The following is a 17,723-nucleotide window of genomic DNA, read 5'->3' as shown; positions in this document are numbered from 1 at the left end:
TCCGGGTTGCTGTGATGGGGTCCAAGGCATGCGCCTCCGGGTTGGTGTGATGGGGTCCAATGCATGCGCCTCCGGGTTGCTGTGATGGGGTCCAAGGCATGCGCCTCGGGGTTGCTGTGATGGGGTCTGATGCATGTGCCTCCGGGTTGGTGTGATGGGATCCAATGCATGCGCCTCCCGGTTGGTGTGATGGGTCCGATGCCTGTGCCTCCGGGTTGGTGTGATGGGATCCAATGCATGCGCCTCCCGGTTGGTGTGATGGGTCCGATGCCTGTGCCTCCGGGTTGGTGTGATGGGATCCAATGCATGCGCCTCCGGGTTGGTGTGATGGGGTCCAATGCATGCGCCTCCGGGTTGGTGGGATAGGATCCAATGCATGTGCCTCCTGGTTGGTGGGATGGGGTCCAATGCATGCGCCTCCGGGTTGGTGGGATAGGATCCAATGCATGTGCCTCCGGGTTGGTGTGATGGGTTCCAATGCATGCGCCTCCGGGTTGGTGTGATGGGGTCCAATGCATGCGCCTCCAGGTTGGTGTGATGGGGTCCAATGCATGCGCCTCCGGGTTGGTGTGATGGGGTCCGATGCATGCGCCTCCGGGTTGGTGTGATGGGGTCCAATGCATGCGCCTCCGGGTTGGTGGGATAGGATCCAATGCATGTGCCTCCGGGTTGGTGTGATGGGTTCCAATGCATGCGCCTCTGGGTTGGTGTGATGGGGTCCAATGCATGCGCCTCCAGGTTGGTGTGATGGGGTCCAATGCATGCGCCTCCGGGTTGGTGTGATGGGGTCCGATGCATGTGCCTCCGGGTTGGTGTGATGGGATCCAATGCATGCGCCTCCCGGTTGGTGTGATGGGTCCGATGCCTGTGCCTCCGGGTTGGTGTGATGGGATCCAATGCATGCGCCTCCCGGTTGGTGTGATGGGTCCGATGCCTGTGCCTCCGGGTTGGTGTGATGGGATCCAATGCATGCGCCTCCGGGTTGGTGTGATGGGGTCCAATGCATGCGCCTCCGGGTTGGTGGGATAGGATCCAATGCATGTGCCTCCTGGTTGGTGGGATGGGGTCCAATGCATGCGCCTCCGGGTTGGTGGGATAGGATCCAATGCATGTGCCTCCGGGTTGGTGTGATGGGTTCCAATGCATGCGCCTCCGGGTTGGTGTGATGGGGTCCAATGCATGCGCCTCCAGGTTGGTGTGATGGGGTCCAATGCATGCGCCTCCGGGTTGGTGTGATGGGGTCCGATGCATGCGCCTCCGGGTTGGTGTGATGGGATCCAATGCATGTGCCTCCGGGTTGGTGTGATGGGGTCCGATGCATGTGCCTCCGGGTTGGTGTGATGGGGTCCGATGCATGCGCCTCCGGGTTGGTGTGATGGGGTCCGATGCATGCGCCTCCAGGTTGGTGGGATAGGATCCAATGCATGTGCCTCCGGGTTGGTGTGATGGGGTCCGATGCATGCGCCTCCGGGTTGGTGTGATGGGGTCCGATGCATGCGCCTCCGGGTTGGTGTGATGGGGTCCGATGCATGCGCCTCCGGGTTGCTGTGATGGGGTCCAAGGCATGCGCCTCCAGGTTGGTGTGATGGGGTCCGATGCATGCGCCTCCGGGTTGCTGTGATGGGGTCCAAGGCATGCGCCTCCAGGTTGGTGTGATGGGGTCCAATGCATGCGCCTCCGGGTTGGCGTGATGGGGTCCAATGCATGCGCCTCCAGGTTGGTGTGATGGGGTCTGATGCATGTGCCTCCGGGTTGGTGTGATGGGGTCCGATGCATGTGCCTCCGGGTTGGCGTGATGGGGTCTGATGCATGCGCCTCCGGGTTGGCGTGATGGGGTCTGATGCTCTTGGCCCCTGTTATGAGCCGGGCCAGTGTAGCGTTTGGAGGGGCCGGGAAGGGCCCTGTCTTCTGTGAACGTGAGTGAGAATGAGTGACTGTGCTGTTGAAGTCTGAGTGAGGGATTGATGGTTTTAGTTTCCGCGGTATACGTAGTTGATAGGAAGCAGGTTTGCATATTTTATCAATGTGATAATTCTAGTTTGGATTTTTTGAATGAAACAAAAAATGTTCTTGAAAGTGGGGAGTCATTTGCGAAGGGGAGTAAAGGTAGAGTTCAATTTTAGAGCGAGTGAGCACATCTGGAAGGTTTTCAAGTTCATTGCGATCGTGGAGTCGGAAACATGATGAACCTGGATGTCAATCACATGTTAATATAGGTGACCGGATCGGCCTGGAGGTATTGTCTGAGGTTCTATATGTACGGTGAATAGATCTAGGCGAGGCTGGTGCCATGTTTGTGGGGTGCCTGATCCACAAACTGAGATCGCGAGGATTTCAGAAGAGTTCCTTTAACTCCTGTTCTGGCATTGGTGGAGAGGTGTGGCTCACTGGTTAGAGGCGGCAGATCCGCAAGCAGAGAATCGGCCAGGGACCAGGGTTCAATTCCCGACGCGGCAGGGTCGTGGACCAGGGTCAAAACGGACTTGATAATTCTCGCCTCGGTACCTACTCTAACCAGGAACACACTCGGCAACTCTGGGCATTAGCTTGCCTCATCTCCACAACGGCCCCCCACATTCGCCGGGGATGCCTGGTTTCACCTTGGAGATACCCAGGAGGGACCATCTCACAGGGATAGCCAGGACGGGTTCCCCAGCGGTCTACAGCGCCACGACGCCTCAGGGCAGCAGTGCGCTTTACAAGACACATACATACATACATACATACATACATTGAGGACGCGAAGTCGCGAGTGCTGCGTGCAGGTCTACGGCGCCTAGAGGCGGCGCCCCTTCGCTCTGTGCTTCGAGGCATCATCTTGTATGAAGTGTACTGTGCTTGAACCCAGTCGAGCTTTGCCGGCCTTCAGGCACTATCCTGGGTGGGGTTTCCTGGTTGTGAGCCATCAGCGGTCTCCCTGGTGTGTCCAAGGTACAGGAGCTTTGAGACGGGTGTGCAGCTTAGAAGATTCCTGGCCTAGCTTACTGAGGCTTTGTGCCACGCCAAGTGATGGAAAGTGGCACATACGTGTTCACTTGCCATTGCACAGGATATCTTGCGGTGGAAGTATCGCAGTTTGAGCAGCTTGGCATCGCCTTGTGTAGCGAGGGTGTTACTGAGCCCGACCGGTGCAAACAGCCGTCGGTTTTGACGCGATGCCCGCTTCTCTGCTTGCACCCACGTTTTGTCAGTGACGTTGATTTGCTCCTCTCGCCCCCTGCTGCTCTCTTGCTCTCCTGACTGGTTTTGTATTAAATATACTTCTTTGTTTTAAGTGTTTGAGGATTGCCATTTGTAATCTGCCTGCTCCTTTGTAAAACACGCTTTAGTGAGCCTTTTATTTATTTTTGATGTGCTGATCGTGAACATAAACCCTATTGTAAAGGAATACGTCACCCTCGCACAGCAGCTAGCATAGCACCATGACGCATAGGTGCATTTGGGGGATACACTACTTTTTCAAACAGCATAGGCAAAGCCAATACATCGAAGTTAGCAAAAGATTAGACCCATTGGTTTTGACAATGCTTGGTGATTTTCCCACTGATCAGTGGTATAGCTTTGCAGTTTAAACTATACTGACAGCCATTGGACACTCACTGAAGATCAAATATTTAACATTTCACTCCTGCAAAACTCTGTGTGGCAGATGATTTTTAATGTATCTTGGTTCCTACTGTGGAAAATATGTTCTTATGAACCTCACTTTCCCCTCCTAATCCACCACGAATCCAACTTTGGGTCCTGGAGTAACGTGCTACTCGCAAAAATGCACTTCAACACCTCATATGGGGTTGTAGGCGCTATATAAATAACATAACTATTACAATGCAGCTGTTGGTTAACAAACTATTAACTGTACTGAAAGACATGCCAAAGTAGCCAGAAGAGTACTCCTGCAGTAATACTTCCTGTATTGAAAGGCATGTAATAGTACTTACAAGAATACTCCTGCAGTAATACTTCCCACACTGAAAAGCATGTAAGATTACCTATAAGAGTACTCCTGCAGTAATACTTCCTGTACTGAAAGGCACGTCAGAGTACCTAAAAGAGTACTCCTGCGGCAATGCTTCCCTTAGTGAAAGGCTTGTAAGAGTACCTCAAAGAGTACTCCTGCGGTAATACTTCCTGTACTGAAAGGCTCGTCAGAGTACCTAAAAGAGTACTCCTGTAATACAGTTTTACCTACGCCTATTGCCTCTGTGAAAAGACGAAATGAAAATATTCGAGGGATATTCATATGAACTTAGTACACATAGAAGGAGCTGGCTGTTCTGTGCAGTACTACTAATCGGGACTCAAACAGTTCAGGGCGGATTGACGAAGGCACGTAAGAGTACTCCTGCGGTAATGCTTCCCTTAGTGAAAGGCTTGTAAGAGTACCTGAAAGAGTACTACTAAGGTAATGCTGCCATTAGTGAAAGGCTTGTAAGAGTACCTAAAAGAGTACTCCTGCGGTAATGCTCTCCTTAGTGAAAGGCTTGTAAGAGTACCTGAAAGAGTACTCCTGCGGTAATGCTCTCCTTAGTGAAAGGCTTGTAAGAGTACCTGAAAGAGTACTCCTGCGGTAATACTGTCTGCACTGAAAGGCATGTAAGAGTACCCACAAGAGTACTCCTGCAGTAATACTTTCTATAATAAAAGGCATGTAAGACTAGTTACAAGAGTACTCCTGCTGTAATACTTCCCCTTCTGAAAGGCATGCAAAAGTACCTGAATGAGTACTCCTGCAGTAAAACTTTCTGCACTGAAAAGCATGTAAGAGTACCTGAAAAAGTACTTCTGCAAATACTACTTCCTGTACTGAAAGGCACGTAATTGTACTTACAGGAGTACACATGCAGTAATACTTTCTATATTGAAAGGCATATAAGAGTAGCTATAAGAGTACTCCTGCAGTAATTCTTCCTCTACTGAATGGCATGTAAAAAGTACCTATACCAGTACTCCTGTAGTAATACTTCCCGTACTGAAAGGCATGCACGAGTAGCTGAAAGAGTACTCCTCCAGTGAAACGTCCCAGTACTGAAAGGCATGTAAGACTAGTTACAAGAGTACTCCTGTAGTAGTACTTCCCGCACTGAAAGGCATGTCAGAGTACCTAAAAGAGATCTCCTGTGGTAATGCTTCCCTTAGTGAAAGGCTTGTAAGAGTACCTTTAAGAGTACTCCTGTAGTAATTCTTCCTGTACTGAAAGGCATGTAAGACTAGTTACAAGAGTGCTCCTGTAGTAATTCTTCCTGTACTCCTAAATGCTTTTGTGAGTTGGTCCCATAGAGTTGACACTGGGCTCTGCACGCGCATGCCTGCAGTGAGAGCTGCTTTTAGGCTCCTTTAAATGTCCCAGGGTGGTTGTCCCATATTCCTGGTCTCTCGTGGGTTAGTTGTCCCAGTCCTAAACCGGACCAATACAACAAACAGGAAAAGGGGTATGTGAAAAATTGGGTTATTAGTTGATGGGGGTGAGAGCCTCACTCAAGTAATAAACAATCCCTGGCAGGGTCAACAACAAAAGTCCCTAAAAAAATCTATACTTAACCCTTTAGTATTGTGGCATAAAGCACTCTGGCCTTAATTTAGGGGCAATGTGTACAGTATTTATGCAGCGCTTAACGCCTTCTATGCGTCGGACGGCCCCCGGCCGTCTGACGTCATGGTGGGCGTCGGACAGCTGGGGGCCGTCCGATTTCCGCACGCATAAAATCCGCCCACACAGCTGGGAAATTTGCGCCGCAGCGAACGGGTTAAACCGTAATAAAGTGAAAACACAAGACACATCCCACAACAATTTGGATAAATCTAGTAAAATGTAATGAATAAAATGACATTAAACCAATAAAAATCCAATAAGTAGAACCAGAGTTATGAACTTTTTTAAGTTTTAGGTAAAAATGGAACCAATAAACACAAAGTGCAATTCGCGGTTATCTGGTCATGCTAGACTGGGTAAAAGTTGAAAGTTCAGGCTGACCGTAATAGAGCACGGGTCTGACACGGGGTCAAGGATTGGTCCAGTGGAGATTTTACCTTTTCAAAGTCCAAGTCCATGTAAGGAGCCTAGCAGGAGCTTCATGTTGGCGGGGCAGTGAGGAGGTCGATGTCGGCATGAGGAGCAGACCTCACTGGAGCTTCGCATTAGCAGCTGAACCAGGCAGTCGCTGTTGACGTGAAGAGCCCGCTTGCGGTCGCAAAGAGCCCCCAGCCTCTGGATTTTTACCGTTCTTATAATTTTTACCTGCTGATGCCAGCCAAGTGTCCAGGACCTGCAACAGCCTCTTAGGGATCTGGACTGACCGAAGGCAACAGCAGTGTCCAGGCAGGTCCAGTTTTTGCTGCAAGCTGGACAGATGCAGGGATGGCCTCTGGTGGTGTCATTGTAGATGAAAGAGGAGGTCCTCAAACCGACCCTTGGAGTCTCTTCGGGGGATCCTGGTTTCAAGGCCAGCAGGTCCAGCCTTCCATCTTCAGACAACAGGGCAGACCTTCTCCTGAATCTTCCACAAGTCAGAGAGTATCTGGTGAGAGGGTCTGAGGGTCACACATTTATACCTGGTGCCAGCCTTTGTGTGGGGGTATCCCTGGCATCCTTCCCAAACTGGTTCTGGTCAGTTCTTCTCCTTTCCTGGGTTAGACTCCAAACTGTCTAGGGCAGTGGTTCTTAACCTGTGATTCAGGCACTCATGGGGGTCCACGGCACCCACCCCGGGATCCACGGCACCAACTCCAGGGTCCACGGCACCAACTCCGGGGTCCATGCCACCCACCCTGTGATCCATGCCGCCCACCCTGGGGGTCCACAGCACCTACCCTGGGGTCCATGACTGCCTAAAAAATATTAATTCATTAATACAGTGACATAAAAAAAGCAAAATATAAAATTGAGAATGATAAAATCTGTAAATGTGAAGGAATTTGAAGTCTAAAAATGAACTTGGGATTCTCATATTGATTCGTGGGAGCAGTGCAAGTGTGTCAAACAGAATATAGTATGGACTGTATTGAATTTAGAAAAACTCCAATCTTCCCAATAACCATTAGATTACATTTTTTATATATTTGTTCGAGCACTGAATAACATATTACATAATTTGTGTTATTGTTTGATGAATGCCTGTTTCTGTATTTTTGTCCATTGTTTTAAGGTTCATCGACAGAACTTCAGTGTGGGAGTCCTCTGCTTCTAGTAATGATTTGGTCAGGTTGGGGGGGGCGGGGAGTGTGGACCCCATTAATAACTCAGCGGTGGTCCCTGGATTCCAGTGAAGATTAGGTGGGGATTCGCAGGCATCAAAAGGTTAAGAACGACTGGTCTAGGGTGACACAGACAAGGGAAGGCTTGGAGTCTGGTTCATGGGTGTGTGCTGCGGGTAGGGTCCATTGAAGGGTGATCTGGGCAGGACACTTCCCCCCCCACCCCCCCCCCCCTCCTCAGCCATCCTGTCAGGAGGAGCCTCTCCCTCCACACCTAGGCCCCTTTTGTTCCCATGTCTGGAAGCCATACACGACACACCAGAACTCAGCCATTCCTGTGACCATGGACTTGGGCAGAAAGACTCACTTCGTTTAGTCAGAAAAATGTCAACTTTCTAAAAGTGCCATTTTCAGAATAATAACTTAAAACCCTACTTTATCATTAAGATGGATCTTAAATTACAATTCAGTTGAGTGGAAGAAGCATTTCTCTCTTTTCCCAAACGTAAGCGATCACTTATTAAGCATAATTAGTTAACCCAGTGTTAGCGTCTGGGAGAGATAACTTTACAACAGGAAATACCGACTTTGAGAGAATTTCACAGTGAGGACTTGTAAAATTTAAGTGCACATGCCCTACTTTTTAAATACCATGCACCTTGCCCTAGGAGTCTTTTTAAGACCTACTTTAGAGGTGACTTTTATAAGTATTAAAAACGAAGGTTTGGGCCTGGTGACAGGTTTATTTTGTCATGTTGAAATGGCATTTTAAAACTGCACTAAGGCCGCAGTAGCAGGCCTGAGACATGGTTTAAGTGCTACTTTAGTGGGTGGCGCAATGAGTGGTTATATGTAGTACCATTTACTAGGGACTATAAGTAAATTAAATATGCCAATTAGATGTAGGCCAATTTTACCTTGTTTAAGAGGAGGACGCACAAGCACTTTGACTGGTTAGCAGAGGTAAGGCGCACAGAGTCCTAATGCCAACAAAAATGACTTCAGCAGATATAGGGGGTGAAGGCAAAAAGTATGGGGGAAAACCACGCCTAAGATGTCAGGTCTAACAGCATTGAAATCAGCACTGCTTTAGGTAAAGTAATATAAGGGTGTGTCTGTCTTTCCTCAGGAGATCTTTGGGTACAGAGCTAGCGCCGGCTGGATTGCGCTGTGTGTTGCGGGGTACATCCTGTCCGGGGGAGTCCTTCTGCTGCTCTTCTACTGGAAGCCAGAGTGGAGCGTATGGGCAAACTGCACCCCCTGCTCCCTGAAGGAAGCCAATGTGGTCTTACTAAGAACAACAGTAGGTATAACTTCATTTATATCGCCAAGAGACACCTGCGGATGCGAGTCGTTGCGCTATATTAAGTGATAACATAACCTCTCTGCTTCTGTATATGAGAATATAACTCAATAAATGCTTCAACATTAAAGTGAACACAGTCCTTGCACCTTTCACGCATTCACTCACTTATTTACCAGGCTCCTCAGAAGAGGTTTAGAGGCCTGGGGCCAAAGCATTGCCAGTTAAAAATCTATACCTTTCACCGAAGGAGTGCAGGATCCTAAAAAGAGCATGGCCTGGGGCATAGTGCCCCCACAGACCCTCGTTGCGATGGCCCTGCTATTCATTCACTCACCAACCCACCGATTTCTTTACTTATTCACTACTTCACTCACTCAACTACTCAGTCAATAACCAATCAGATTTCTTAGTCACTTAGTCACTTATCTGTTCAATTACTCAATCATACATTTGCCTAACTCATTCACTTACTCAGTGTCCCACTTATTTATTTACCCACCTACTCGCTCACTCAGCCACCCACTTACTCACTCTCACTCAGACTAACCCTTCAGAGCAGGGGTGATCTTATGGCCCACAGGTTAAGCCTCTGGTGGCCCTGGTGATAGGGCCAAGGCCTGCGTGATGAATGTATTGGTTGAGGATAACCCCCCAACACCACCTGGAGTGAACCTTGACTGCTCGACTTTGGGCCCCTACTACACAAAGGCAGCGCCTGTCACTACTGCTGCCTTGCAACCAGTGACTGCCTCAGGACCAAGAAAAGGGCATCAAAGTTGATTTGACAGTCACTCTTTAGGGGTCAAGTGTTGGGGGGGTGGGGGAATGCGGCAATTGTGAGGGTAAACTGGCAATCTTCAAGTTTGCTGTAATACCACACTGTAAATATGGGTCACAGCAGCAGCTAGATAGGGTTACAAGTGAAATGGGGAAAGATTGGTCAAAATAATAGAAACACAATCATAAAAGTGTTTATTCAGGTGTCTTTGATAAACAGAATACTTAAAAATCTTGACTCTACTAAGGAGGACTATTGCATACACTCATCCAGGTGAAATCAGCCTCAGACAACATGCAACATATTGTCGATGGCGCGGTGTCTGGTCCTGATCTTGCTGGATCTACTGTGACGGTGAAAGGATGGCACTCAATACTGTGAGTTCCATCTGAAGATTTATTGGGAGGTAAAAGAGCCGTCCCTAGTACAGCCAAAGCACAGGAAGCAACTGTCACTCTGAACTTCCAGAGAATGTTGAACACAATATTCCAGATGACATCACAGTGTCTACAGGCTTGATCACATCACCACACCTCCCCCCCTTTGACAATATAAAATAAAGTGAAAACAAGAAAAGAAGAAAATCTAAAGAAAGGAAAAAAGAAAGTAGAAAGGACAGAAGAGAAATTTAAGAAGAACACGAGCAATAAAACTTGGATATAATCTTGTAATTTTCGTGGTCTAACACAGACTCTGGTACTTTTCCTCACACCACTCACCCCCCCCCCCCCCCTTGAGACTTTTGGATTGACTTTGGCAGTTTCAGAAGGAATGGAAGGAATGGAAGGAATGGAGGGATCCTTTGCGACACAAGAGGTGCTCCACCAGTTTCTGTTAGACAACTTAACAGCATTATTTCGTATATTTATAATTTGTTGCGAATCAAGGAATTTAGAAAAAACTTTTCTCACTGAGACTGGATTTTTTACTCTAATCCAGTCTCCAACACAGAGTCTATGTGTACTTTTCGTGGTGGAGGATTGATATGGTTTAGAACAAACTTCATTCGAAGTTTTCCTTGCAGATTCCCACATACACCTCATGTCGCAACCAAGATGGAATGATTTGACCATCCAAAAGGTGTACACTTGAGAGGACGCTTTTCTACCTCTCATAAGTTCAAATGGGGAAAAATTGGTAGCTACATGAGGTGAAGTACGATATGACCATACAAGATCTTTGACAGCTTGAAAAACACATGACTTGGATCTGAAAGCAGCTTGCACACATTCCACCACTACTCTGTTAAACCTCTCGGTTTTCCCATTACTTTGTGGATGATAGAGTGGCATCCTGGTATGTTTGATACTACAAGAATGTAAAAATTAGGTCATTTCATGAGAAATAAATTGAACACCGTTGTCGGTGAGAATTTCTTCTGGATAACCCTCTCTGCGAAAAATGGAATCCAAACAGTTAATCACACTCTTCGAAACGGGTATAGAAATGGGTTCAACCTCTACCAACCTGGACAAATGATCGATGAGGACTAAAAAATATTTTGAACTAGAAGGAAGAATATGAAAAGGTCCAAGAAAATCCATTCCAAGTTTTTGCCAAGCCCTACTAGGAGAAGGCACGGGAGAATCAACTGTACCTTCAAGTACTAGGACTTTGTCGCTGGTGTTACAGCGTGAACATTGCTTCACCACATCATCAATTTGTATATCCATTCTGACTTTCCTCTTTGTAATAGTTGCTCCAAGAGGACCAGAATGTGCAGCGAGAATACTTTTTTCTCAATAACAATAAGGAGGGATGAGTTTATCGCCTCTGACCACTTTTCCATCTTCCACTGAAAGCTCGTCATTAACTTTCCAGTACGTCTGAAGATCATGTGAAAGACACTTCTCCCTTGGCCAGCCTTTCTTGATCAAAGATGTAACCTCCTTGAGAATAGGATCCTTATCAATCTGCATAAACCAGTCATGTTCTGCAAAGAATAAATTGTCTCTGTTAATGACTGCAACAAAGCATTCTTCCACCTCAGTTTCCCAGTCTTGCTCATCTGTATCAGGAATGGTAAGGCTCGATAGACAATCCGCTCTGCAGTTCTTTCCTCCAAGAATATACTCTACAGTGAAGGTATATTCTAAGAGTTTTGTAGATAAACGTGCTAGACAAGCTGTAGTGCGCTTGATGTTTTTACCTGAAAGAATGTCAATGAAGGGACGGTGATCGGTTTTTAGGATGAAAGATCTGCCCCATACATATTGTTTAAATTTTTCAATGCTCCATACACAAGCCAGAAGTTCTTTTTCAATTACAGAATATTTCCTTTCAACAGGACGAGGAGTCCTGGATGCGAACCCAACAGTATCTTCTTTTCCATTAGCGTGTTGTGAGAACTGCTCCCAAACCGTACTCTGAAGCATCTATGGTAATAATGGTTTGCTTTCCTTCATCAAAAGCCTGCAAAGCAGGAGCTTGCACTATATGATTCTTGATGGTTTGGAATCCTTTTTGGCATTCTTCAGATCATATATATGTTGATCCTTTCTTTAATAACGCCCTGAAACATTCAGTGGTTTTAGAGAAATCCCTCATGAACTTAGAATAACATGTGCAGAGTCCAAGAAAGGACATGAGTTTTTCTTTGTTTTGAGGAGGAGGTGCGTCAATTATGCTCTTTATGAGACCTGGTCTGGGTCTGATACCATGTTCGGAGATGACATGACCTAGAGACTCTATTTCCTTAACTTTGAAGGTACACTTGTTTTTTTGTAAAGTGACTCCTCTATTTGCTAGAATACTGAATACTTCATCTAATACAAAGTCGTGCTCAGTTTAACTTTTGGTGAAAATTAGGATGTCATCCTGAAAAACAACGACATGAGGATTCTGGTGGAACATTTCAGTCATCAATCTTTGAAATATGACAGCAGCAGAAGCAAGACCAAAGGGAAGACGACAAAATTGAAACACACCATCTGGAGTGACGAAAGCCGTGAGATATCAGGACTGAAGATGTAGTTCGACCTGATGGTAAGCAGCCTTAAGATCAACTTTGGTAAACCATGATGAGGTACCCACTTTGGCAATAAGGTCTTCAATGCGTGGCAGGGGAAAACCGTCAACCCAGATGGCTTCTTTAAGGCTCCTCAAGTCGACACACATCCTCAAATCCCCAGAACTCTTTTTGGCTAAAACAATGGGAGAAAGCCAAAGAGTAGATTCAACTTTTTCAATTATGCCCTGGTTACATAATGATTCAAGATGTTTTGAGAGATCACCTCTGATGCTTAAAGGGACATTTCTTTGTTTATGCTTGATGGGTGTAGCATTTTCTTTTATTTTGATAAAATGTTGGAAGTTTTTGATTTTGCCTAGACGGTCTTCAAAAATCTTACTATATTTTTTCTCCCACGTAGTAACAGATTGCGAATCAGATAGGGAATTAATACTTTTACTGGGAGCAGAGTGAATAATGTCAGCTTGATGATCAATAAAAACTGGATTAGGTAAACCAGGTTTGATAGTAAGACCAAACTCAGCTTGGTGGATAAGACCGAGAACATTGATCCCCGTTTAGCTACATATACTTTTCCATTAATAGCGCTACCAAAGACACTTATTTTAGCCCAGAAGTAGACTAATAAATCTATCTTACTCCCTTCAAAAGCTACGGTGAGTATATCAGGAGGAAGTAGACTCTTGAAAGACCAAAATATCAGATGCTTATCATGAGAAACAATGGTGATCCGTGCTCCTGTGTCAACAAGGAGTTGAATGTGGTTATTTTCAATGGTGACCTCAATTTCAGGATCGGGAATATGTTGTTATGCCTTTCTCCAAGCAACTTTTGACTACAACAACATACTCCTGATTGGTGACATCATCAGTACATTGGTCTTCAGATTGATCATTGGAATCATTAATTACACATCTCACACCTCTTCTATTTTCACTCATACAAACTTTCCCAAAATGACCCATTTTTCCACATTGACCACATTGTTGATTCATGGCTGGACAGTTTTTAAAAGAGGAAACATGCATAGAAGACCCACATCGATAACAGCTTACTCTATAATTAAACTGTCTATTAGGTGTAAATGTTTATCCACCTCTGTATGGTCTAAAACTTCTTCCACCCCTAGGTATGGTAGACCCTCTTGAGAAATTAGAAGGAGAAGGAGTAGAAGATGGAGTTTTAGTAGAGACCGCACCAGAAATGGTGATATTACATAGAGCAGACTCAAGTTGTTTAGCATCGTCCATTGAACCTTCAATGCTCTTTGCGATGTCGACAGCTTCATCTAGACTGGGATCTTTACATGCAAGTAATCTTTGTTGGACTTTTTTGCAATAACATCGTGCTACTAGTTGATCCCTTACGAGTTCACAGAAGATGGGATATGAATCGCGCTGCCCTACTTCATCCTTTATTGATCTTCTCTGCCTGCTGTTCTAAAGTGTGAGAAAGTGGCTCTGTATATACTGTTCCCAAATAGGCACAGGGTGTACAGAGTCCACAGTCCCTAGAGGTTTGGCAGAGGCTAAAGTTAGATATAACCTTACTCTCTAAAGTGGTAGCTTGGTCGAGCAGTAAGGCAGTATCAGAGGACAGTGTAAAGTATTTGTTGTACACACTCAGTCAGCAAATGGTCTCACACACTCAATAACTGAACTCTACGCCAATGGTTTATATATAAAAAATATATGCTTGTTTTATTTTAGAACCAACAATAGGTATTAAAATATACTTTCTCAGAATGAGATGCTTTATATAAATACTTCAGCAATATGCAATTGACTTTTGTAGAAAGTTACAAGTGGTTGCAATAGGCAACACAATTTTAAACACAATCACGCATTGAACACATTACTTTTAGGATTACTTTTGGGATTCCAGGACTGGGTCCTAGATTCAGTCCTGGGTCAGTACTTAGAATCAAGTGATACAAGTCAACTTAGTTATTGTTATGCTTTTTAGACAATATTTTGCTATTTTAAAAGTTGACACTTAGAAAATATTTCATAGAAAACAGTCAATGATTCCCTATGGAAGAAAATTCAAGTTGCAGGTATAGTATGCTCTTGTTACTTTTGTAATCCAGTACTGGGTGCCTAGACTCAGTACTGGGACCTTTATCCAAAACAGATAAGTAATTACGTTTTCACAATTTATACGATTTTTAAAGAATATTTAAAGTTTGCAGAAATCGACACTTAGAAGAAATTTCACAGAAAAACAATGGTTTCCTATGGAAGAAAATTGGGTTACTGGTAAGTACGGTTGTGAATATTTTTCAGAGTCAGTGCTGGGTACCAAGATCCAGCACTGGGAGCTCACCTAATAGCAGGTGAGTATTTTCATTTTCGTTACTCGGCTGATTTTTGGTGAATATTTTAAGTTTTGAAAAGTCCACACAGAAGAAATTTCAGGAAAAAAACAGTCAATGTTACCCTATGGAGAAAATTGAGTTATCGGCTTTATGGTAAGTACTCAACTGGCAGAGTTAAGGTTCTGGGCATAGACTCAGGGGTCTCCCAGGGTCAGGTAGGTACAGTTGTTACACCCTCAGTGGCACAGGGGCAACCGGGTGCAGAGAGAGTTATGCCCAATGTTATCCTATGGGAGGCAGGGGGGTCCTTGGTTGGTGGCTGATGACTAGCAGGCCACACGGCTGTGGGAGCTGGGCTCATGGTCATTTGCTCAGGGCAAATGAGGAAGTAGATGGGTGTAGAGGTTGCACTGCCAAGGCCACTCGGGCGGGTGGGTGCAGGGTGCTTTTGAGCCTTCGGGCACTGAATTGGTTTCAATGGGAAAGCTCCGGTTTAGAAAAAGACTGCAAGCTCGGGGACGAAGATTCTTCAGGTGCCACCACCACTTCGAGAGGTAAGTTGGGTAGTTGGAGGATAGGTAGGTACCCCGGAGTTGGGCACAGGGGGCCGCGGGGCGCCCGGTGCAGGGGTGCTTTTTGGTGTCGGGAATTCTTACCCTCTGTAGATCGCGGTTGGGGGGGGGCTCCTGGTTCTGAGGCTGCAGGCGTCTTCAGGAGCGTCGAGGGAAGTACTTGGGTGCCAGACTCGGGGTCACAGTCGCTGTGGGGTCGTCCTCGTGGTCTTTGTTCACTCTGGCACAGGCCAGGCTTGGCAGGTGCAGAGGGCGAAGGGTTTGCGGTTCCGGGCTGATGCCAGGGATTAGAAGTAGATTTTGAGTAGAGCCTCTACTCATGGGAGTCCCAGGGGCTTAGAGCCAAAAGGTAGCCAGGTCCTCTGGGGTTTGTGAGGTTGCTGGCCACAAGAGATGCCGGGTTGTAGCAGGAGCAGGTTCGAGGGTCGACAGGCCGGTAGGGCTGGGGCCAAACAAGTTGGTGTCTTCCTCTTCTTAGCAGCTGCAGGGCAGGTCTTCTTTCTTCTTGCTCTTCTCTGTATTTCGGAATCTGGAATCTGGAAAAGGAAGGTTTAGGGTGCCCCTAAATACTAGATTTAGGGGCGTTACAGGTAGGTGATGGGCAGGGACCAATGGGTCCCTGTCCTGGGGTGGGTACACCCCCTATCCTGCCTCTCTCCTGTGGGAGGGGGGCAGTAGCCTAGTCCTAATTGGGCAGGGCTTCCCATCTTCAAGATGGCGAGAGCCCGGAGATGTGCTTCACCTCGCCTACCCCACCGGAGGGGTGGGGTTGGCAGGCTGGCACATCCCCTGTCCTTATTTGGGGTTTCAGGCCAAGCTTCCCGCCAGAGTGGGGGGTTGCAGTGGCCAGGGGAAGCTCACAGAGGCGGCATGCCTTTTTGAAGCTTCCCCCTGCCCATCATGGGGGAGGAGACCTAGCACCTCGCCTAGGATGTGCATTGTTGCAGGCTCAGGAGAGCGGGGGCTCTCCTACCCAGGGGTCCAGCAACATGTTTGCTGTGTGGCAGCCTAGGCAGCCTCTCAGACCGGACGTGGATTGTAGGTTAGGTTTCAGGGGGCATCTCTAAGATGCCCTCTGGGGTGCTTGGTACATTAAATCCCACACTGGCATCAGTGTGGGTTTAATGTGCTGAGAAGTTTGATACCAAATTTCTCAGTCTTCAGTGCTGCCATTATGGTGCCTTGGAGTTCGTGTTTGACGAGCTCTCAGCCCCATGTACTCTTAAATGGCAGCAGTGCACTTACAGTGCCCAGGAATTGACCTGGGTACTGTAGGGGCACAGGGCTCCTGCTCCTGTGCCCACACCACTGGCATAGGGCACCCAGCTAGAGGGGTGGCTGATGTATGCCAGGGCAGTGTAGGTGGTGGGCATGGCACACATGGATGTGTGCCATGTCGACTCTTTGTTTTGTCTTGTACTCAGACACTCAGCCTGCAAGGGCAGTGTGTGTGTGTTAGGGTACAGGGCCTCTAAGGGTGGCACAATGAGTGCTGCAGCCCTTAGAGGCCTTCCCTGGTCACAAGGCCCTGGGTACCTAGGGTACCATTTACCAGGGGCTGACATGTGGCCAGGGTTTGCCAATTTGGGTTTTAGGTTTTTAGGGAAGGAACATAGGCCCTGGACACCTGATTGGCAGGAGTCCAGGGCACACTCAAAGTACATTCAGCAATTCAGCTAAAAGTGGGGGCATACCATGCAAGAAAGATGGCACTTTCTCACATAAAGCACCTTCAGCGTGCACCGGCGTGTACCAATGTGTCCCTCAACTGTGAGTAATTTTTTTTTTTTTATCTCTCAAAGACTATAATTTGTTCCTATATTGGGACTGAGAGCCGTGCCCTTTCTTTATACGCTGCGTGTCACATTTTTGAAAAGCTTCCCTTACATCGTAAAAGGAACTATTGAAACAGTCAGCCGTCATAAACTTCAATCTAAAACTTGTATGGGAATTAACTGCTGCCAGACGACTCCCACATCTTACTGCCCCTCCCTGCCTGTCTCGCACGTAAAGTGTCACTTTTCCCTACGTTACTGTTGGTGTTCGGAGCGATCCTTCGCTGGCGCTGCCTTTGCAAATCTGCTGACGTAGTGGAATACACAGGAACCAGTGCGTTAGCAACTCGAAGTTGGATCGACTGTTGCTTAGATACCAACGTGTGGCCGACGAAACTCTTTCAACGCGTCACTGCGCAAGGACGCAAAACCATACAACGTCATGCCTAGATGCGGACATTGTGTTTCCATAACGCATCACAGGAGCTAGTAAGAAACCATTCTTGAAGAGCGTCTTAAGTAAACACTGGAGCGCGAAGGTTTCAAAGCGTGAGCAGATTCAATTTAGTGCAAGATAAAAGGCGCACCTGTGTCTACGATAACACGCTGACACACACAGCTGTGTGTTCTCACTCCAATTTATCATCCATTTCACGCTGATACACACAGCACAGTCGGCAAAGGAATCATTTCGCGGACACACACAGTATTCTTAAAGGTGTCAATTTTCTATTTTTAACTTCGCTGACACGCTCAGCCTTTGCGTGTCAATTGCATTCCACATTGTTAGACCTGGCACCTTGGCGTGAG

General features: G+C 46.8%; 1 protein-coding gene across 1 annotated transcript in view; it reads left to right on the top strand.

The window, feature by feature from the left end:
- LOC146788631 (putative cation-transporting ATPase 13A4) overlaps positions 1–17,723 on the top strand; it is a 404,095-nt gene that overhangs the window by 101,326 nt on the left and 285,046 nt on the right. The window contains exon 2 of the mRNA XM_085635803.1: positions 8,324–8,497. Coding sequence (XP_085491929.1) covers positions 8,324–8,497 — 174 coding nt within the window. The remainder of the gene's footprint in view (positions 1–8,323; positions 8,498–17,723) is intronic.

Source organism: Triturus cristatus, chromosome 11, assembly GCF_964204655.1.
Source record: "Triturus cristatus chromosome 11, aTriCri1.1, whole genome shotgun sequence".
Classification (NCBI taxonomy): Eukaryota; Metazoa; Chordata; class Amphibia; order Caudata; family Salamandridae; genus Triturus; species Triturus cristatus.
Note: the sequence above shows the minus strand (reverse complement) of the source record. Positions and strands in the feature narration are given on the sequence as shown.